The sequence below is a fragment of the Heptranchias perlo genome, chromosome 19, assembly GCF_035084215.1.
Source record: "Heptranchias perlo isolate sHepPer1 chromosome 19, sHepPer1.hap1, whole genome shotgun sequence".
NCBI classification, from domain to species: domain Eukaryota; kingdom Metazoa; phylum Chordata; class Chondrichthyes; order Hexanchiformes; family Hexanchidae; genus Heptranchias; species Heptranchias perlo.
The window spans coordinates 4,291,193-4,309,389 of NC_090343.1; the positions used below are offsets into that span (position 1 = coordinate 4,291,193).

Below are 18,197 nucleotides of genomic sequence, written 5' to 3' on the forward strand. Positions count from 1 at the left end.
TGCGCGTATGCCTGCGCATATTCCTTTGCGTATACCTGTGCATATACCATTGCATATACCTGCATGTGTACCTGCCCTATACCTGCGCATACTCCATTGCATATACCTGTACGTGTACCTGCCCATATACCTGTACGCATTCCTTTATATATACCTGTGAGTATACCTGTGAGGATTTCTGCGTGTGTCTGTATCCCCTGTTCATTGGCTACCACTGTTGCTATGAGCTGCTGTCAGATTTGTGTCTCTTTTTTCCCGATTTGTGCAGGGGGAAATGGGTCCAGTCGGGAGCCGCGGATCTCAGGGTCGCAGAGGTTTTCAGGTAAAGAACTTCCTTGTTGAGGCTCCCTTCTCAAATGGATGAACTTGCATTTATATTCAGGACGAACCAAAACCCTGCACAGCCAGTGAGATATTTTTGAAGTGCAGTCACTGTTGTAATGTAGGAAACACGTCAGCTAATTTGTGCCCACAAATATCAATGAGATAAATGACCAGTTATTCTGTTTTTAGTGGTGTTAGTTGAGGGAGGGCACCGGGGAGAACTCCTCAGCTCTTCTTCGAAATAATTCCATGGGATCTTTTACATCCACTGAGAGGGCAGACATCGGTTTAACATCTCATCCGAAAGACGGCACCTCCGACAGTGCAGCACTCGCTCAGTACTGCACTGAAGTGTCGGCCTAGATTATACACTCAAGTCTTTGGAATGGGACTTGATCCCATGACCGCTTGACGCAGGCGAGAGAGCTACTGAGCCGAAGCTGACACTTCTTGTGACGACGTACTGCTGTGAGTGAGAGAGCAGGGTTACTGACAATGGTACAGTAACGCTGGTGACGCAGGGATCTGCTCCCCCATCAGAAACGGGCAGCATTTCCTGCACAAACTCTGACAGCTGAAGCTCGCTCAGCTGAAGCTTTCTTTCTTTCTTCTCGTTCCAATGTTTCCTCCTTTCCTAAATGCACTGGCAGGTGCCCGACACTCTCCAGTGCCAAGGGGCCGGTCTTTACACGTGAACCTGGACAGTGCGTCATCAGGTGGAGCCTTGCGCTCTCCTCACCCGACACCCACACACGTCCACGCACCTCCCAGCAAGAATCACTGGATATTGATTATGAGCGGGAACCCTGGTGAACGTCTTCCCCCTTTGCCCAAGCCCAGCCCAGGGGTACTACACCAGCAGCTGTGTTCTTCCACTAGGGGTATCAGGGCCCTCCATGCGGTTGTCTGAAAGTTGCAGTCTTATTATTTTTTTTCTTGACCGTCTGGGGGAATCAGGTGAGGGAACTGCATTGCCGGCCTGTACAGACAAGGGAGCTCCTCACCAGGGAAATGGCGCCTCTTTCTGTGGCGGTAGTTTCTTTCCCATGAATCCCTCCTACAGGCTCCTGCCCCAGAAAGCTCACACCTCATCCCGTGAAGCGGATTTTCCAAGTGGTTTATTATCCATTATTTTTTAAACGGGCGTTTCCTCATTTACTATCCCTTAAGAAATTTACGTTTTGACAAAATGTATGAATCTTGATGGTGATCTGTCCTTATTGAAGTGTAAATCTTCATTCACTGAGATTAAAGCACAAATATTCTCTGTAAAGTTATTTTTGCAGTTGTTGAAAATTGTTCTTCCTCGTGGCTTAAAATAATCCCATCTCACACACATTCCTCATTCTTCCCCTCCTCCTCTTCCTCTTTACCCTGATCCTTTCCCCAGCTTTTTTCCCTCTTTCCTACCTTTCTCACTCCTCCATTTCACTTCTTACTCTACCTTTCCATGTCATCATTCTCATCTCCTCTTCCTTTCCCCAAATCCAACTTCCCTTTACTCCTCTTCTCCCTCCATCGTTCCATCTCCAACTCTGACTTCCTAATTATCTCCCTTTTCCCATCCCCTCCCTTCCCGCTCTCCTTCTGTCGCTTCTCCCCTCTCGCCTTCACTCATCCTTTCTCTTTCCCATCCTCTTCTTCTATTGTCTGCCTTCTTTCCCTCTCCCCCTCCACTGCACTTTCCTCCTCCTTTCAAAGCTTCTCTCCATCCTCCTTCTCGTCCCCTTCCTCTTTACTCCGTCCCCACCTCCATCTCTTTCACCCTTTCTCCTCCATCAACTCTTCCTTTTACATCTCTTCTCCTCCTCTACTCCTTTCCCCTCTTTTTCTCTCCCTTTCCCCTCCTTTATCCCCACTCTTTGCCCATCCTCCTCCTCATGCCGTCTTCCTTTATCCTCTTCATCTTCTCCTTCCTCTTTCTCCATCTCCCCTTCTTTCTTGTCCCCCTTACACCGTCCCTTCCCCTTCAGTCCTCCTTTACTTCTCACCACACCTCTCTTCCTTCCTCCTCTTCCACCCCTGCTTGCTCTCTCATTCCTCCTCTTGCCTCCCCTTTCTCTCCCTCTCTTCCTCGTTCTTGTCTTCCTTCTCTTTCTTCATCTCCAAATTCACCTTCCACTTTCCCACTTTCTCTCCCTTCCCCTCCTCACTCTCCCCACCTCCTTTCACCCTCCTCACCTCCTCTCACCTCCCCACCTCCTCACACCCTCCCACCTCCTCTCACCCTCCTCTCCTTCCCCTCTTCTCTCCCTCCTGCCCCCCACCCCCTTATACTCAGATAACTCATCTTGCTAATGGAAGTGATTTTTTTCCTATAGGGCCATAAAGGTGAGAGCGGTGAGCCAGGTGTACCGGGACCTACGGGAATCCGCGGGGATTTTGGGGAGCGGGTAAGTGTTTGTCCTTATGTGGCATTATTCACAGTAAAGAAATAATGCCAGTCTTTAGATTGCTGCTTATTACAGAACGGTTCAGCTTTCTATCAGCTCTGTTGATTGCTGCTGTACCATGATTGAGTGTTGAGACTAAGAGTCCTAGATTTTATTCAACTTCACCTGTGGCCATTTCAACAACGTTTAAGAATCACAGAGAATCTTACAGCACAGAGGGAGGCCATTCGGCCCACCGTGCCTCTGCCGGCCCTTTAATAGAGCTATCCAATTAGTCCCACTCCCCCTATGCTTTCCCCGTAGCCCTGCACATTTTTCCTTTTTAAGTGTTTATCCAATTCCCTTTTGAAAGTTACTATTGAATCTGCTTCCACCGCCCTTTCAGGCAGCGCATTCCAGATCATAACTATTCGCTGCGTTAAAAAAATTCTCCTTATCTCCCCCCTGTTTTTTTTTGCCAATTATCTTTAATGTGTCTCCTCTGGTAACCGACCCTCCTGCCAGTGGAAACAATTTATCCCCTTAACAGAGCGGAAAAGCTGGGAGTAGCATGGGGGGAGGGGGAGGGAGAGCGTGAGAGGGGAAGGAGCGTTCTGACAATAACTGATGGTGGGGGGGGGAGGTTTTTTTTTGCCAGAAAGGAAATGAATTTAAACCTTTTTGTTCCAGTAATAAATGATTTGCTACTGGGACAGAGAAGTTTCAAAATATACAGAAAAAGACTTATTTTTTTTATTAATCATTCTCAGGATGTGGGCAACATTGGCAAGGATGGCATTTATTGCCCATCCCTAGTTGCTGGTCAGTTTAACATCTTATTTGAAAGTCGGCACCACCAACAATGCAGCACTCCCTCAGTACTGCACTGTAAGTGTCAGCCTAGATTTTGTGCTCAAGTCTCTGGAGTGGGACTCGAACCCATGACTATTCTGACTCAGAGAAGAGAGTGTTACCCACTGAGCCGCAGCTGACACTTCCAGCTCTGCCTAGGTTTCTGTATTCACATATTTACGTTCAGAAGCAGTTTCTGATAATCTCTCTCAAGCCGTCTGTCTGTGCTTTCTCCAGCCCTTTTCTGGTTGTCCTTGGTTCACCCATACCATTATAATCGTTTCTTAAATGTATTTACACAGCTCTCTGTCTCCTGTTCAGACTTTGTTTGGTTTACAGCACTAGATACTGAATGCTACAACTATCCTTCTGTGTTCAGACAGCCTCTCAGTTTCCTGACTTGGCACTCAAGGGGAGGCTTGAAGTCCTGTTCTGCGCTGGGCCTGTGTAACAGGACTTAGCCTCTCAGCATAGACTGACCATTGTTTCCTCAGTGTTTCAACTGAAAAAAAAAACTTTCACGAAGATTCTTACACTGTTTTTCCTATCCTTCACCAGTTTCCTCACCTTCCCTGATTATGTTCACTGCATAAGGTCCTAAGCCACCAGATGGAACATTACAAACCCTCTGTTCAAACATTACAACCCCCCTGTTCAAATATTACAAACCCTCTGTTTGAACATTACAAACCGTCTGAACATTTAAAAACCCTCTGTTTGAACATTACAAACCATCTGTTCAAATATTACAAACCCTCTGTTTGAACATTACAAACTGTCTGTTTGAACATTACAAACTGTCTGTTTGAACATTACAAACCCTCTGTTTGAACATTACAAACCCTCTGTTCAAAAATTATAAAACTTCTGTCTGAACATTACAAACCCTCTGTTCGAACATTACAACCTCTCTGTTTGAATATTACAAACCCTCTGTCAAACATTACAAACCTCTGTTTGAACATTACACACCCTCTGTTCAAAAATTATAAACCTTCTGTCTGAACATTACAAACCCTCTGTTCGAACATTACAACCTCTCTGTTTGAATATTACAAACCCTCTGTCAAACATTACAAACCTCTGTTTGAACATTACACACCCTCTGTTCAAACATAACAAACCCTATGAACATTACACGCTAACTGAACATTACAAACCCTGTTTGAACATTACAAACCCTCTGTCTGAACATTACAAACCCACTGTTTGAACATTTCAATGCCTCTGTTTGAAAATTACAACCCCTCTGTTTTAATATTACAAACCCTCTTTTTGAACATTACAAACCCTCTGTTCAAATATTACAAAACCTCTGTTCGAACATTATAACCCCTCTGTTTGAATATTACAAACCCCCCTCTGTTCAAATATTACAAACCTGTTTGAACATTACAAACCCCCTGTCTGAACATTACGAACCCACTGTTTGAACATCACAAACCCCCTCTCAGTACATTACAAACCCTCTGTCAGAACATTACAACCCCCCCATTTGAACATTACAAACCCTCTGTTTGAATATTACAAACCCTCTGAACATTACAACACCTATGTTTGAATATTACAAACCCACTGTTCAAAAATTACAAACCCTCTGTTTGAACATTACAAACCCTCTGTCTGAACATTACAAAACCTCTGTTCGAACATTATAACCCCTCTGTTTCAAATATTACAAACCTGTTTGAACATTACAAACCCCCTGTCTGAACATTACGAACCCACTGTTTGAACATCACAAACCCCCTCTCAGTACATTACAAACCCTCTGTCAGAACATTACAACCCCCCCATTTGAACATTACAAACCCTCTGTTTGAATATTACAAACCCACTGAACATTACAACACCTATGTTTGAATATTACAAACCCACTGTTCAAAAATTACAAGCCCTCTGTTTGAACATTACAAACCCTCTGTCTGAACATTACAAAACCTCTGTTCGAACATTATAACCCCTCTGTTCAAATATTACAAACCTGTTTGAACATTACAACCCCTGTTTGAATATTACAAACCACCTCTCAGTACATTACAAACCCTCTGTTTGAATATTACAAACCCTCTGTTTGAATATTACAAACCCTCTGTCTGAACATTACAAAACCTCTGTTCGAACATTATAACCCCTCTGTTTGAATATTACAAACCCCCTCTGTTCAAATATTACAAACCTGTTTGAACATTACAAACCCCACCTGAACATTACAAACCCTCTGTTTGAACATTACAAACCCCCTCTCAGTAAATTACAAACCCTCTGTCAGAACATTACAGCCCCCCCATTTGAACATTACAAACCCTCTGTTTGAATATTACAACCCCTCTGTTCAAATATTACAAACCCTCTGTTTGAACATTGCAAATCTTCTGTTTCAACATTACAACCCGTCCGTTCAATTATTACAAACCCACTGTTTGAACATTACAAACGCAATGTTTGAATATTACAACCCCTCTGTTTGAATATTACAATCCCCCATCAGAACATTACAAACCCTCTGTTTGAACATTACAAACCCTCTGTTTGAACATTACAAACCCTCTGCTCAAACATTACAAACCCTTGAAGGTTACAAGCCCTCTTTTTGAACATTACAAACACTCTGTTCAAACTTTACAAGCCCTCTGTTTGAACATTACAAACCCTCTGTCTGATGGTTACAAGCCCTCTATCAGAAGGTTGCTAGCCCTTTATCGGAACATTACAAATTCTGTGTCTGAACTTTGCAAACACTTTGCTTGACTGTTACCCTCATAAGGTTCCCAGTTATAAGGGAAGATCTGTGCTGAAGCTGTTGGACTCTGACTCCCAGATTTTATCTCCTGTGTTTGGAGATTCTTATTCTTGGTTGCACCTCGTTTATAACAGGCTAGTGCTCGGCTTCTGTTGCAGTGAAAATGGAAGGAACTGAACGGCAGTAATTGTGGATCCCACTGTCATTTTTATGCATTGTGTTCAACTTAGCACAGTACCTCAGGGGGGTCAGAGATTAAAGTACACCATTTAAAGAGAGGGGATCTCATTGAAACATATAAAATTCTGACAGGGCTAAACAGACTGGATGCAGGGAGGATGTTTCCCCTGGCTGGGGCATCCAGAACAAGGGATCACAGACTCAGGATACGGGGTAGGACATTTAGGACTGAGATGAGGAGAAATTTCTTCACTCAGAGGGCGGTGAACCTGTGGAATTCTCTACCACAGGTGGCTGTGGAGGCCAAGTCACTGAATATATTTAAGAAGGAGCTGGATAGATTTCTAGACACAAAAGGCATCAAGGGGTGTGGGGAGAGAGCAGGAATATGGTATTGAGATAGAGGATCAGCCATGATCATATTGAATGGCAGAGCAGGCTCGAACGACCAATGACCTACTCCTGTTCCTGTTCCTGTTTTCTATGTTTCTATCCACTTGAAGAGAAACACATTATCAGTTGCACCAATTAGGACAACAGAAGGCAGGCTAGATGGACTTTATGGTCTTTTCCGGCATTGAATTTTCAATTAAACACTTAATTTTCCTCTTGTAGACCCTTCCTGCCAGACTTTGCTGTCCTCATCACTCTGGACAGTTTGATCGCACCGAACACATAACCAAACCTCCGGGAAAGAAAAGAAATACTTACATTTATATAGCACCTTTATCGACCTCAGGACGTCCCAAAGCGCTTTACAGCCAATGAAGTACTTTTTTGAAGTGTAGTCACTGTTGTAATGTAGGGAAACGCGGTAGCCAATTTGCACACAGCAAGATCCCACAAACAGGTAATGTGATAAAGACCAGATCATGTTTTTTTTAGTGATGTTGGTTGAGGGATAAATATTGGCCCAGGGCACCTGTGTCTATAATAATAATTTTTGTGGGACAGCGATGTTATTCAAGGCAAATGTGACATCATGAAGGAAGGTTACCTGTGAACACTGGGCCGGAGGGTAGATGGGTGGGTGGATACTTGGGCAGATGGTGTTACGAGTGTGTTGGTCACCTTCCATCATATGCTGATGGTTGCAGTGATGCTTTCTAAGCGTTTTGATCAGAGTTGAAGTTTTTATTCTTCACAGCCAGCTAATCATTTTGGGATCTTGTTTTCTTCCTCAGGGTCCTGTTGGAGCATCTGGTCCCAAAGGTGACCAGGTAAGAAAGTTATTCCATCAACTGCAGCTCCTACTGTGAGAGTCCTTTCAACCATGAGCCCCTGGTTGCAGGTCGGGTTGACAACACTCGTTGGATGAATTCCTGGAGGTTTCTTCACATGGTCTCCTGCCTCCAACCGTCCCACCCCCACATTCCCGCCATTGATCGCCCAACACACCCATCCTCATGATGTACCGCCTTCCCATGGCCACCTGGAAAGCAAACAGACTCTTTATTACCCGAATGGATGATTCTTGACTGTCAGTCAAACAGTCATTTCTTTCCCATCTCCAACATTTTTATAACTAATAAACAAAAGTGTTGAAAGTAAATTATTTTTTTAATGCCCCTATGATTTTTCTCCCGGGTGATGCTCTCAACAGTGTCCTGGAGATTAATCTTCAATTCCTGGAGACTCCAGGGCAATCCTGGAGGGTTGGCAACCCCTAGCTGCAGGGCCTCAATCCCTTTCCTTTGTTTAAATATATGTCAACTCCTATTGTATGTGCTGTTTTATAGGGACTCGCAGGGTCTGATGGGCTCCCAGGGGACAAAGGAGATATGGTGAGTTGCACTCTCCCAAGAGCTCAGTATGACCAAAACTCTGATCTGACAATCACTGTTGCTCACAACTAGTGATCACAAGGGAATGCATGTGACACATTCATCAATAAAGCAACAATAACAATCGCCAGTCATGTCAATCATAGAGAAGTCTTGTATATTCACCTGCTGGTCCAGCCTTAATGAGGTTCTGCTTGTAATATGATAATGAGATGCTGGTTGTAATATGATAATGAGATGCTGGTTGTAATATGATAATGAGGTGCTGGTTATAATACATTACTGAGATGCTGATTGTAATATGATAATGAGATGCTCGTGGTAATATGATAATGAGATGCTGGTTGTAATATGATAATGAGGTACAGGCTGCAATATGATAATGAGGTGCAGGTTGTAATATGATAATGAGGTGCAGGTTGTAATATGATAATGAGGTGCTGGTTGTAATATGATAATGAGATGCTGGTTGTAATATGATGTTAAGATGCTGATTGTAATATGTTAATGAGCTGCTGTTGTAATATGATAATAAGGTGCTGGTTGGAATATGATAATGAAGTGCTGAGGGCAGTAGTCCACACCTCTGAGCTGGAAATGCACTCAGTGCAAACAGCACCTTGGTCAAAATGGGAAGCATGAAGGAAGTGCAGACTTGCCTTAAAGCTGCAATAATCAGGTCAGATCAGCCTAATTTGGGAAGGGTTTTTGTGCAAATTGTTTTTCATTTGTTGGCCTTTCAGAGACTTTAGTGAGAACTAGAGTGCGATTTGCCGCTATTTATGCTCTTACTTTGCCGCTATTTCTGTGCTCTTACTTTACTCCTATTTCTATGCTCTTACTCTGAAAGTGCCAGCATGGAAATCCCATTGTTCCCTGGAGGTTGAGTGTAGGTTGGGATGCCCAAGAGGTCAGGTTGCACTGCTGGCACCTTTACCATATCACCCCTTGGCCAATGTGTCTGAAGAACAGTGCCTCGGGAGGCTGTGCTTGAGGAGATGGGGAGAGGTAGAATTGTGTTGCGTGCTTGAAGCAGACCTGTAGTTATGCCCCCAGCACAGACGACCGATGGCAGTAGAGGTGAGCACAGACCTCAATTTCTACATGTCAGGATCCCCCGAGGCACCTCCGGGGGGCACTACCTGCACCTCTGGTCTTGGGACCTAGGTGTCCGTCCTTTGAGATGGGTCTTCAGATGGGCAAAACCTATCTGATGCAGCTTGCATTGCCTGATGCATTGCCTGAAAAAGCCAGCTTAACAATTCCTCCCCCCGCCTGCCAGGGGCAATCAGCAGAAGCACGAACGCACTATGAGTTTCTAGCGCATGGTGGGAATCTCTCAAGTTCATGGATGGAACACGGGCTCCTTTTGGGTACCTGCCCTATACCTACGTGAAGCGTAACGGGTACAGTTCCCTCAACATGCAGCTGCCGTGTGACCACGATGTGGAATCATGCTCGCTGGTGTCTGCTACCCCGACAGCAGCCAATATACCTTCACCCTCAGGCAGTCAGAGGTGCCTGCGTTACTAAACACACAAAGAAGATTGCAAGGTTGGGCACTAGGAGAGCAAGGGTACATTGATGTAAGAATTACCCTGAATGAATCTTTAACCACCTTCCTTTTCTTCCGTTTAGGGTCAGCCAGGACCACAGGGGCAGAAGGGAGAGGTAAGTGTTGTCAGAGAAAGGGCAAAACCTTGGTGTTGGGAGCTTTGGGAACCATAGGTCCAAAGTCACCTTTTTCCTCCAAAGCATGTTACACTTACCACATGTCATGTCTCAAATTATTCAGATACTGTATTCCAAAAAATGTTATTTTTGGAAAGAAATCCACCTGTATCGGATAGGTGGGTTTGCCCATTTACAGACCGCCTGAAAGTTGCATTGGACAGGCCTTGGGTGGCAATGGAACAGCCAAGTTGCCCCAATTCCCCCCCCCCCCCCGATATGCATGTTTTTCAGGCGAGAATCAGGTAGAGTAAAGATGTGTCAATGCCTGAAGCCAGATGCTGCATTCCAGAATTCACTTGAGTAAACATTTAATCATTGTTACAAGTGAAACACAAGTCAGTGTTTTATTTTATTTTGTACTCCTTCCAAACTACTTTTGTTGATTAGCACTTTATTTAAACACTAATGACTATCTTGAATTTCAGTTGAATTATCAGTTGAAATCAGGAGGGGCATAGCCTTATACCATACTCTGTCAAGAGCCAGTCCGTTCAGGGGGAGCGAGAGACGGGAGGAGGAAAGAATAAATCCGTTACCTTTTCATTTGTTGAAGTCTTTATTATCATATATCCTGTAAAATAATTTAGCTTGCTTCTGAAAGCTATTTCACGCTACATCGATTTCTGTCCTTTCATCAGATGCTGCCGAGCTGACTGATCTTTGATTAATTCTCTTTTGGCTTTCTGATGCTTACAGCCGGGACTTCGTGGTGAAGTGGGCCCCAAAGGTGGCCCTGGACCGGCTGGCGTGCCCGGATCAGATGGCGTTCCTGGTCCTCCCGGGCTGTTGGGTGTGGCCGGAGAGAGCGGAGTCCCCGGGATCACTGGAAAAACAGGTCCTCCCGTGAGTAACTTGTTCAAAAATACTTGGTGGGAGTGGGAGGACGTGTTTCATCTGAACCTTTCATTTAGGTCTTTACGTAGCGGGAAATGAACTGGGGCCATTTCATACAGTAGGTATCCTGGTTGACACAAAGATTGGTGGCATTGTAAGCAGTGTAGATGAAAACATAAAATTACAAAGGGATATTGATAGATTAGGTGAATGGGCAAAACTGTGGCAAATGGAATTCAATGTAGACAAATGTGAGGTCATCCACTTTGGATCAAAAAAGGATAAAACAAGGTACTTTCTAAATGGTAAAAAGTTAAAAACAGTGGATGTCCAAAGGGACTTAGGGGTTCAGGTACATAGATCATTGAAGTGTCAGGAACAGGTGCAGAAAATAATCAATAAGGCTAATGGAATGCTGGCCTTTATATCTAGAGGACTAGAGTACAAGGGGGCAGAAGTTATGCTGCAGCTATGCAAAACCCTGGTTAGACCGCACCTGGAGTACTGTGAGCAGTTCTGGGCACCGCACCTTCGGAAGGACATATTGGCCTTGGAGGGAGTGCAGCGTAGGTTTACTAGAATGATACCCGGACTTCAAGGGTTAAGTTACGAGGAGAGATTACACAAATTGGGGTTGTATTCTCTAGAGTTTAGAAGGTTAAGGGGTGATCTGATCGAAGTTGATAAGATATTAAGGGGAACAGATAGGGTGGATAGAGAGAAACTATTTCTGCTGGTTGGGGATTCCAGGAGTAGGGGGCACAGTCTAAAAATTAGAGCCAGACCTTTCAGGAATGAGATTAGAAAACATTTCTACACACAAAGGGTGGTAGAAGTTTGGAACTCTCTTCCGCAAACGGCAATTGATACTAGCTCAATTGTTAAATTTAAATGTGAGATAGATAGCTTTTTGGCAACCAAAGGTATTAAGGGATATGGACCAAAGGCAGGTATACGGAGTTAGATCACAGATCAGCCATGATCTTATCAAATGGCGGAGCAGGCACGAGGGGCTGAATGGCCTACTCCTGTTCCTATGTTCCTGTGTTCCTATCTCAGCACCCAAAGCTGTCTGATGCAAGGCAGATCTCATTAGTACAGCACCCATACGCTCGCATGCTGCTCATTTCATTGAATCACAGAATGATACAGCACAGAAGGAGGCCATTCAGCCCATCGTGCCTGTGCTGGCTCTTTAGAAACGTTATCCAATTAGTCCCACTCTCCCTGATCTTTCCCCTTAGCCCTGCAAATTTCTCCTTTTCAACTATCTGTCCAATTCCCTTTGGAAAGTAATGATTGAATCTGCTTCCACCGTCCTTTCAGGAAGTGCATTCCAGATCATAACAACTCGCTGCCTAAAAAAAAATTCTCTTCATTTCCCACCTGGATTTCTTTGCCAACTCTTTTCGAGGAACAACTTGAGGAACAGTTTCTAAGCAACATCAGATGACTTGCTATGAACCTATCAATTCTGAGATTATCGTCACGTGATCCTTATGTGTCATATGCCAATGTTGCACCACATACATTTAATTCCAACGGGAATGTGGATGGTTCTCTTAAAGTTAAGATAATTTTGCACGGTTATCAACATTCACACACTTTCCAGGATAATAGCAAGCTAACCCAGCCACGTTATCTCCAAACGAGGCTATAATTCTTTACACAGATCCTTTGATGCTTGTTAAATTGCATGAATTGTATTTACATAGATGCCTTTAAGGGGAAGCTCGATAAGTACACGAGGGAGAAAGGAATAGAAGAATATGCTGATGGGGTGAGCCCGTATCACACAGAAAAAAATTCATCATATACAAGGATATTATTAGTGACTTCTGTATTGTTGAGCTATTTTTCATTATTTCTTATCAGACGTTCTAAACCTTCTACCGCGTCACGCCCGATCTACCTCTGCGTTTTATGCACTTCCTCCTTTCCTGTAGTCCTCTGTGATAACTATCCCATGATACCATTTACTTCTACCAAGCTGTCATCCTATTATTTTATACATTTTTCTCTCACTAACCTACAGGGTAAACTGGCAAGTGAACAGCGAATCCGGGAACTCTGCCACAACCTGATCAATGGTGAGTTTAAACTTACACAATGCAAACAAATCATCTTTTATTCAGTTACTATGAATTAATTAATATTTCACACAAAGGATATTAATTTACACATAGTGGGGTAACTCATTACATGAGCTTTGAGAAACTTCTTTACCCAGAGAGTGGTTAGAATGTGGAACTTTTAAAAAAATTTGTTCATGGGATGTGGGCATCGCTGGCGAGGCCAGCATTTATTGCCCATCCCTAATTGCCCTTGAGAAGGTGGTGGTGAGCCACCTTCTTGAACTGAGTGGCTTGCTGGGCCATTAAAAATCAGCCACATTGCTGTGGGTCTGGAGTCACATATAGGCCAGACCAGGTAAGGACAGCAGGTTTCCTTCCGTAAAGGGCATTAGTGAACCAGATGGGTTTTTATGATAATCCAATAGTTTCATAGCCACCATTACTGATACTAGTATTTTAATTCTAGATTTTCTATTTAATTAATTGAATTTAAATTCACCAGCTGCTGTGGCAGGATTTGAACTCATAATTCTGGATTTTAGTCCAGGCCTCTGGATTACTAGTCCAGTAACATAACCACTATGCTACTGTACCCTTAGTGGTTGAGGTGAATAGCAAAAGGGGAAGCTAGATAAACACAAGTAGGGGAAAGGAATAGAAGGGTATGCTGATAGGGTGAGATGAAGAGGGGTGGAAGGAGACTCCTGTGCGGCATAAACACTGGCACGGACCTGTTGGGCCGAATGGACTGTTTCTGTGCTGTATATTCTATATAATTCTATGTAATACGTAACGTAACATCTAAAGGAGTTAACATTGTAAGATATTTCTCAGTGGGTAACTGCAGGGAACACATTGTAGAACACAATGGGGGATGAAACTGATTTTCGCCAGTAGTGCGAAGATCAATTTCACCCCCAGTTTTCCAAATGGAAAAGAAAATCTGGCGCCATGCTGCCGATTTGGTGCAAGTGTGTTTTATTCTACCGGCAAAGATCAATTTCACCCCCAATTTTCTTTATAACTAGTCACTTTCCTATGATGTTACACATGGGGAGTCGAGACATAGTGCAGTCTTCAGGTGAAGCAGGGTTAGAGGGTGTGGGGATAATTGGACCAGAGCAGGTAGATGTAAATCAGTCCCCATTTTAAAGTCATACATTCTGTCCCCATTTTTATATTCCTGTCATCAATTCCTATCTACACACTTATAATGGAGACTGCTTATGTTAACTTGGCATGCTGTAATAATGCCTTCCTGCCAGTGGTGGCAGGATAATGTAATTACAGTGTGACAAATTTACAAGCCATTCTAACTGTTGTAATAGGCATTTATAATGGTAAAAGTTGACAGGAAATGCATGCAGATGTAAGAGTTTTGATACAGTTGTGCAAAAATATAGCCATTCCTTAGCTTTTAAATTCTTCAGTGTTCTCCACTTTAGATGTGGGTGAGATATCAGTGATGGACATTCAGTTCCTGGTTGTGTACCTTGTGATTAGGATAGGAATGGTAGTGAGATTTATTTTATTGACTGATATAGAGAATAGTGTTACATGTTATAAAGGGGATGCAGCTTTCTTTTTCGTTCCAAAATATTTCCTCCTGTTTACTGAGTTGGATGTTGCTGATTCTTCTGTTTTGCAAAGGGAATGAGGTTTGGAGTGAAAATATTTCCTGTATACACTAGTAAAGAGTCCATGGTCAGTTGATGAATATGTTTTTCTTTCCTTGGTGACTGAGTTACGATAAAGACTTCAGAAACCGACTCCACTGAGTTGCTTAGTGGCCAACGCTTGCAACTGCCTCCCTCAGTCTTTGGTTTTTAAAACCTAAGCTTAATGTAATCTAACCTCTTCTTCTTGGTTGATCTCATCTTCTCTCCTACACTTTTCAATCTTAGAATTGAAAAGCAGGGAAGTTATGTTAAACTTGTATAGAACCTTGGTTAGACCACACTTGGAGTATTGTGAACAGTCCCGGTCACCGTATTATAAAAAGGATATAGAGGCACTGGAGAAGGTGCAAAAAAAGATTTACTAGGATGATACCAGAACTGAGAGGTTACACCAATCAGGAAAGATTGAACAGGCTGGGGATCTTTTCTCTAGAAAAGAGAAGACAGAGGGGTGACCTGATAGAGGTCTTTAACATTATGAAAGAGTTTGATAGGGTAGACGTGGAGAAGATGTTTCCACTTGCGGGGGAGACAAGAGCTAGGGGGCCATAAATATAAGATAGTCATTAATAAATCCAATAGGGAATTCTGGGGAAACTTTTTTACCCAGAGAGTGGTTAGAATGTGGAACTCGCTACCACAAGGAGTAGTTGAGGTGAATAGCATCGATGCATTTAAGGGGAAGCGAAATAAACACATGAGGAAGAAAGGAGTAGAAGGATATGGTGATAGGGTGAGATGAAGTAGGGTGGGAGGAGGCTCCTGTTGAGCATAAACGCTAGAATAGACCTGTTCAGCCGAATGGCCTGTTTCTGTACTGTACATTCTATGTGATTCTATGTAATCTTGGTAGTGTCTTGCCTTGGTCTTTCACATAGTATTCCTAATTTTTAAAAAAACACCAGATTAGCATGGACTCTGGAATAATACGAGTTGCTGAGGGGGACAGGTCCTAGATTGGAGTAGTGATGTAATGAAGTTGAGTGTCAGCCTTGGCACTCTCACCTCTGAGTCAGAAGGTCGTGGGTTCAAGCCCCACTCCAGAGACCTGAGCACATAATGCAGGCTGACACATCACAGTGCAGTACTGACGGAGTGCTGCACTGTCAGCAGTGCCGTCTTTTGGATGAGATGTTAAACCCCTCTGCCCTCCCAGGTAGATGTAAAAGATCCCATGGCGCTATTTGAAGAAGAGCAGGAGAATTTTCCTGGTGTCCTGGCCAACATAGATCCCTCAACAAATACAATCAGCAACAGATTAATTGGTCTTTCATCTCATTCCTGTTTTGTGGGACCTTGCCACGTGCAAATTGGCTGCTGTGTTTGCCTATATATAAAAAGCAACAGCGCCTACACTTCAAAGGAATTCATTGGATGTGAAGCACTTCGGGACATTCTGAGGATGTGAAAGGCGCTATATAAATGCAAGTGCTTCCTCCTTGCTTTCTAAGAAAGGCGAAGAGTCCAAATTGCAAAAGATGCCTGCAGTATACTAATGGCTACAACAATATGGCAATAGAAACTTTGTTTAAAACTCCACCAAGAATGAAAATTTAATAACGAAATGGAATTTTCTTTTTTATAAATTTCTTCTTCCAGATCAAATTGCATTGTTAGCAAATAACCTGAGGAGGCCACTGGCTCCTGGAATGATAGGACGACGCGGACCCCCTGGTCCACCAGGCCAACCAGGGTCTAAGGGCGCAGTTGGCCACCCAGGCAAACGAGGTCTACCCGGATTGAGTGGACCATCGGGAGAACTTGGTGACACAGGCCCTCGAGGTAAGAGCAAGTTGGAAGGGTTTAAATTCACATAGAATGTGACCCATGAGCTGATACTTAACTACTTGGGTTCATGAGAGTACTCTTAACTTTAAATATGTAAAAGTTAAACACTTTCTTTTAGAGTTGTAATGTCTACGATGCTGTAGCAGCAGTGTTTTAATTTTAATTTGTTTTCGGGAGGTGGGTGACACTAGCAAGGCCGGCGTTTATTGCCCATCCCTCGTTGCCCTGAGAAGGTGGCGGTGGGCCTTCTCCTTGAACCGCTGCAGTGCTTGTGGTGGTGGTGCTCCCACAATGGTGTTGGACAGGGAATTCCAGGATATTAACCCGGGATGATGAAGGAACGGCGATATTTGTCCAATTTAGGATGGTGTGTGACTTGGAGGGGAACTTGGAGGTGATGGTGTTCTCATGACATTGCTGCTCTTGTCCTTCTTGGTGGCAGAAGGGCTGTTGAAGTAACCTGGTGAGTTGCTGCAGTGCATCCTCTGCCACATTGTGTCAGTGATGGAGGGGGTGGATATTGAGTCCAATCAAGTGAACCGCTTTACACCATCCAGAAGCCCAGAATTTGAATTCCAAGGCTGCTTGCCCCTCAAACTCATAGGTGAAGATTTGAGGCTAACTGTCCCTGTCGAGTTCGAAAGGGTTGAGAAACGCCCAACTACCATGTGACCTGTTGAATCCTGTTGATAGTCGATTGGATTGGAGATGATAGGGTGATTTCTAGGAGCATTTACTGTCCTCACTTCACGCCAACGAGTTGGTAAGGAAAAGTCAAAAGAATCAGGAAAAGTTGACCACATTGGGTGTCTCGAAGAGAGCCACATTGTTGGTGGATCCAACTTTAAGCACCCGTGAAGTCTGCCTCTAAGTTTGGTTGTTTGAGCTGATGCTGATGAAGGTTTTATTCTCTCTTAATTTCCATGAGTTTCGTGCTTCCTGGTGGTTGTGGTGTTTTTGTTCGAACTATGAAGGCTGCTGCTTTCAGCTTCTTCTGTGGAGTTTACAACCAGAAGCAAATCATCTCCATAGGGGTTTTTATTTGGTTTTGGTCAGATAAGCTGTCTAACATGCTTATTGCCATCTTTAAAAGTCTCCAAACCATGATACAGAGATGACACGGGTTCAGGTTAGGTAGAGTTACTGTTTGCCCGATATTGAGTGCATACTCTTTCCTTGTTGCGAGACACTTCATTTACCTAAGTCCAGAGAGCTTAGGTGCAGATTAGAAAAAAGAACAAGTTTTGAGAGACCCTTGAGTGTGTGCATAGCTACGACTGCCAATGCATCATCAACAGTGTCCTGGAGTACTGCCATCACTCAGGTATCAACTACCAAGACTACCGTAGAGAGTTGACTTGGTTTCATGCTTACACCATCAGGCCTGTCGCCTTGAATCCTCCTCGATCTCAAAGAGGCTCTGTATACAATCTATACAGAATATAGTAGGTGGCAGCCTTGGTTCATTGGGTAGTATTCTCACCCCTGAGTCAAACAGTCATGGGTTCAAGTCCCACTTCAGAGATACAAAGATATGAGCCTCAGAAATGGGACTGACTGGTTGATCTGAATGACCCTATGGCTAACCTCAATGGGAACCCCTAAACTCCTCCAGCCACCTCTTGCTCCTTTTTATAATTTGTTCTTGGGTTGTGGGTGTCGCTGGCAAAAGTTGCATTTGTTGTCCATCCCTAGTTGCCCTTAGAAGGCGATGGTGTGACTTCTTGAGCTGCTGCAGTTCTTATGCCGCTGTTGCTTGTGATTCTGTTAGAAAAGAGAAGGTCTTTGGGATTATGAAAAGGGTTTGATAGGGTTGATATAGAGAAGATGTT

The 18,197-nt window shown here is 43.7% G+C and overlaps 1 protein-coding gene across 1 annotated transcript in view; it reads left to right on the top strand.

Annotated features, from left to right (window-relative positions):
- The first annotated feature begins 274 nt into the window (after nt 1-274).
- LOC137335512 (collagen alpha-3(IX) chain-like) overlaps nt 275-18,197 on the top strand; it is a 31,952-nt gene continuing 14,029 nt past the window's right edge. The window contains exons 1-8 of the mRNA XM_068000851.1: nt 275-322; nt 2,646-2,717; nt 7,656-7,691; nt 8,211-8,255; nt 9,894-9,926; nt 10,686-10,832; nt 12,859-12,913; nt 16,177-16,359. Of these exons, the coding sequence (XP_067856952.1) occupies nt 275-322; nt 2,646-2,717; nt 7,656-7,691; nt 8,211-8,255; nt 9,894-9,926; nt 10,686-10,832; nt 12,859-12,913; nt 16,177-16,359 (619 nt within the window). The remainder of the gene's footprint in view (nt 323-2,645; nt 2,718-7,655; nt 7,692-8,210; nt 8,256-9,893; nt 9,927-10,685; nt 10,833-12,858; nt 12,914-16,176; nt 16,360-18,197) is intronic.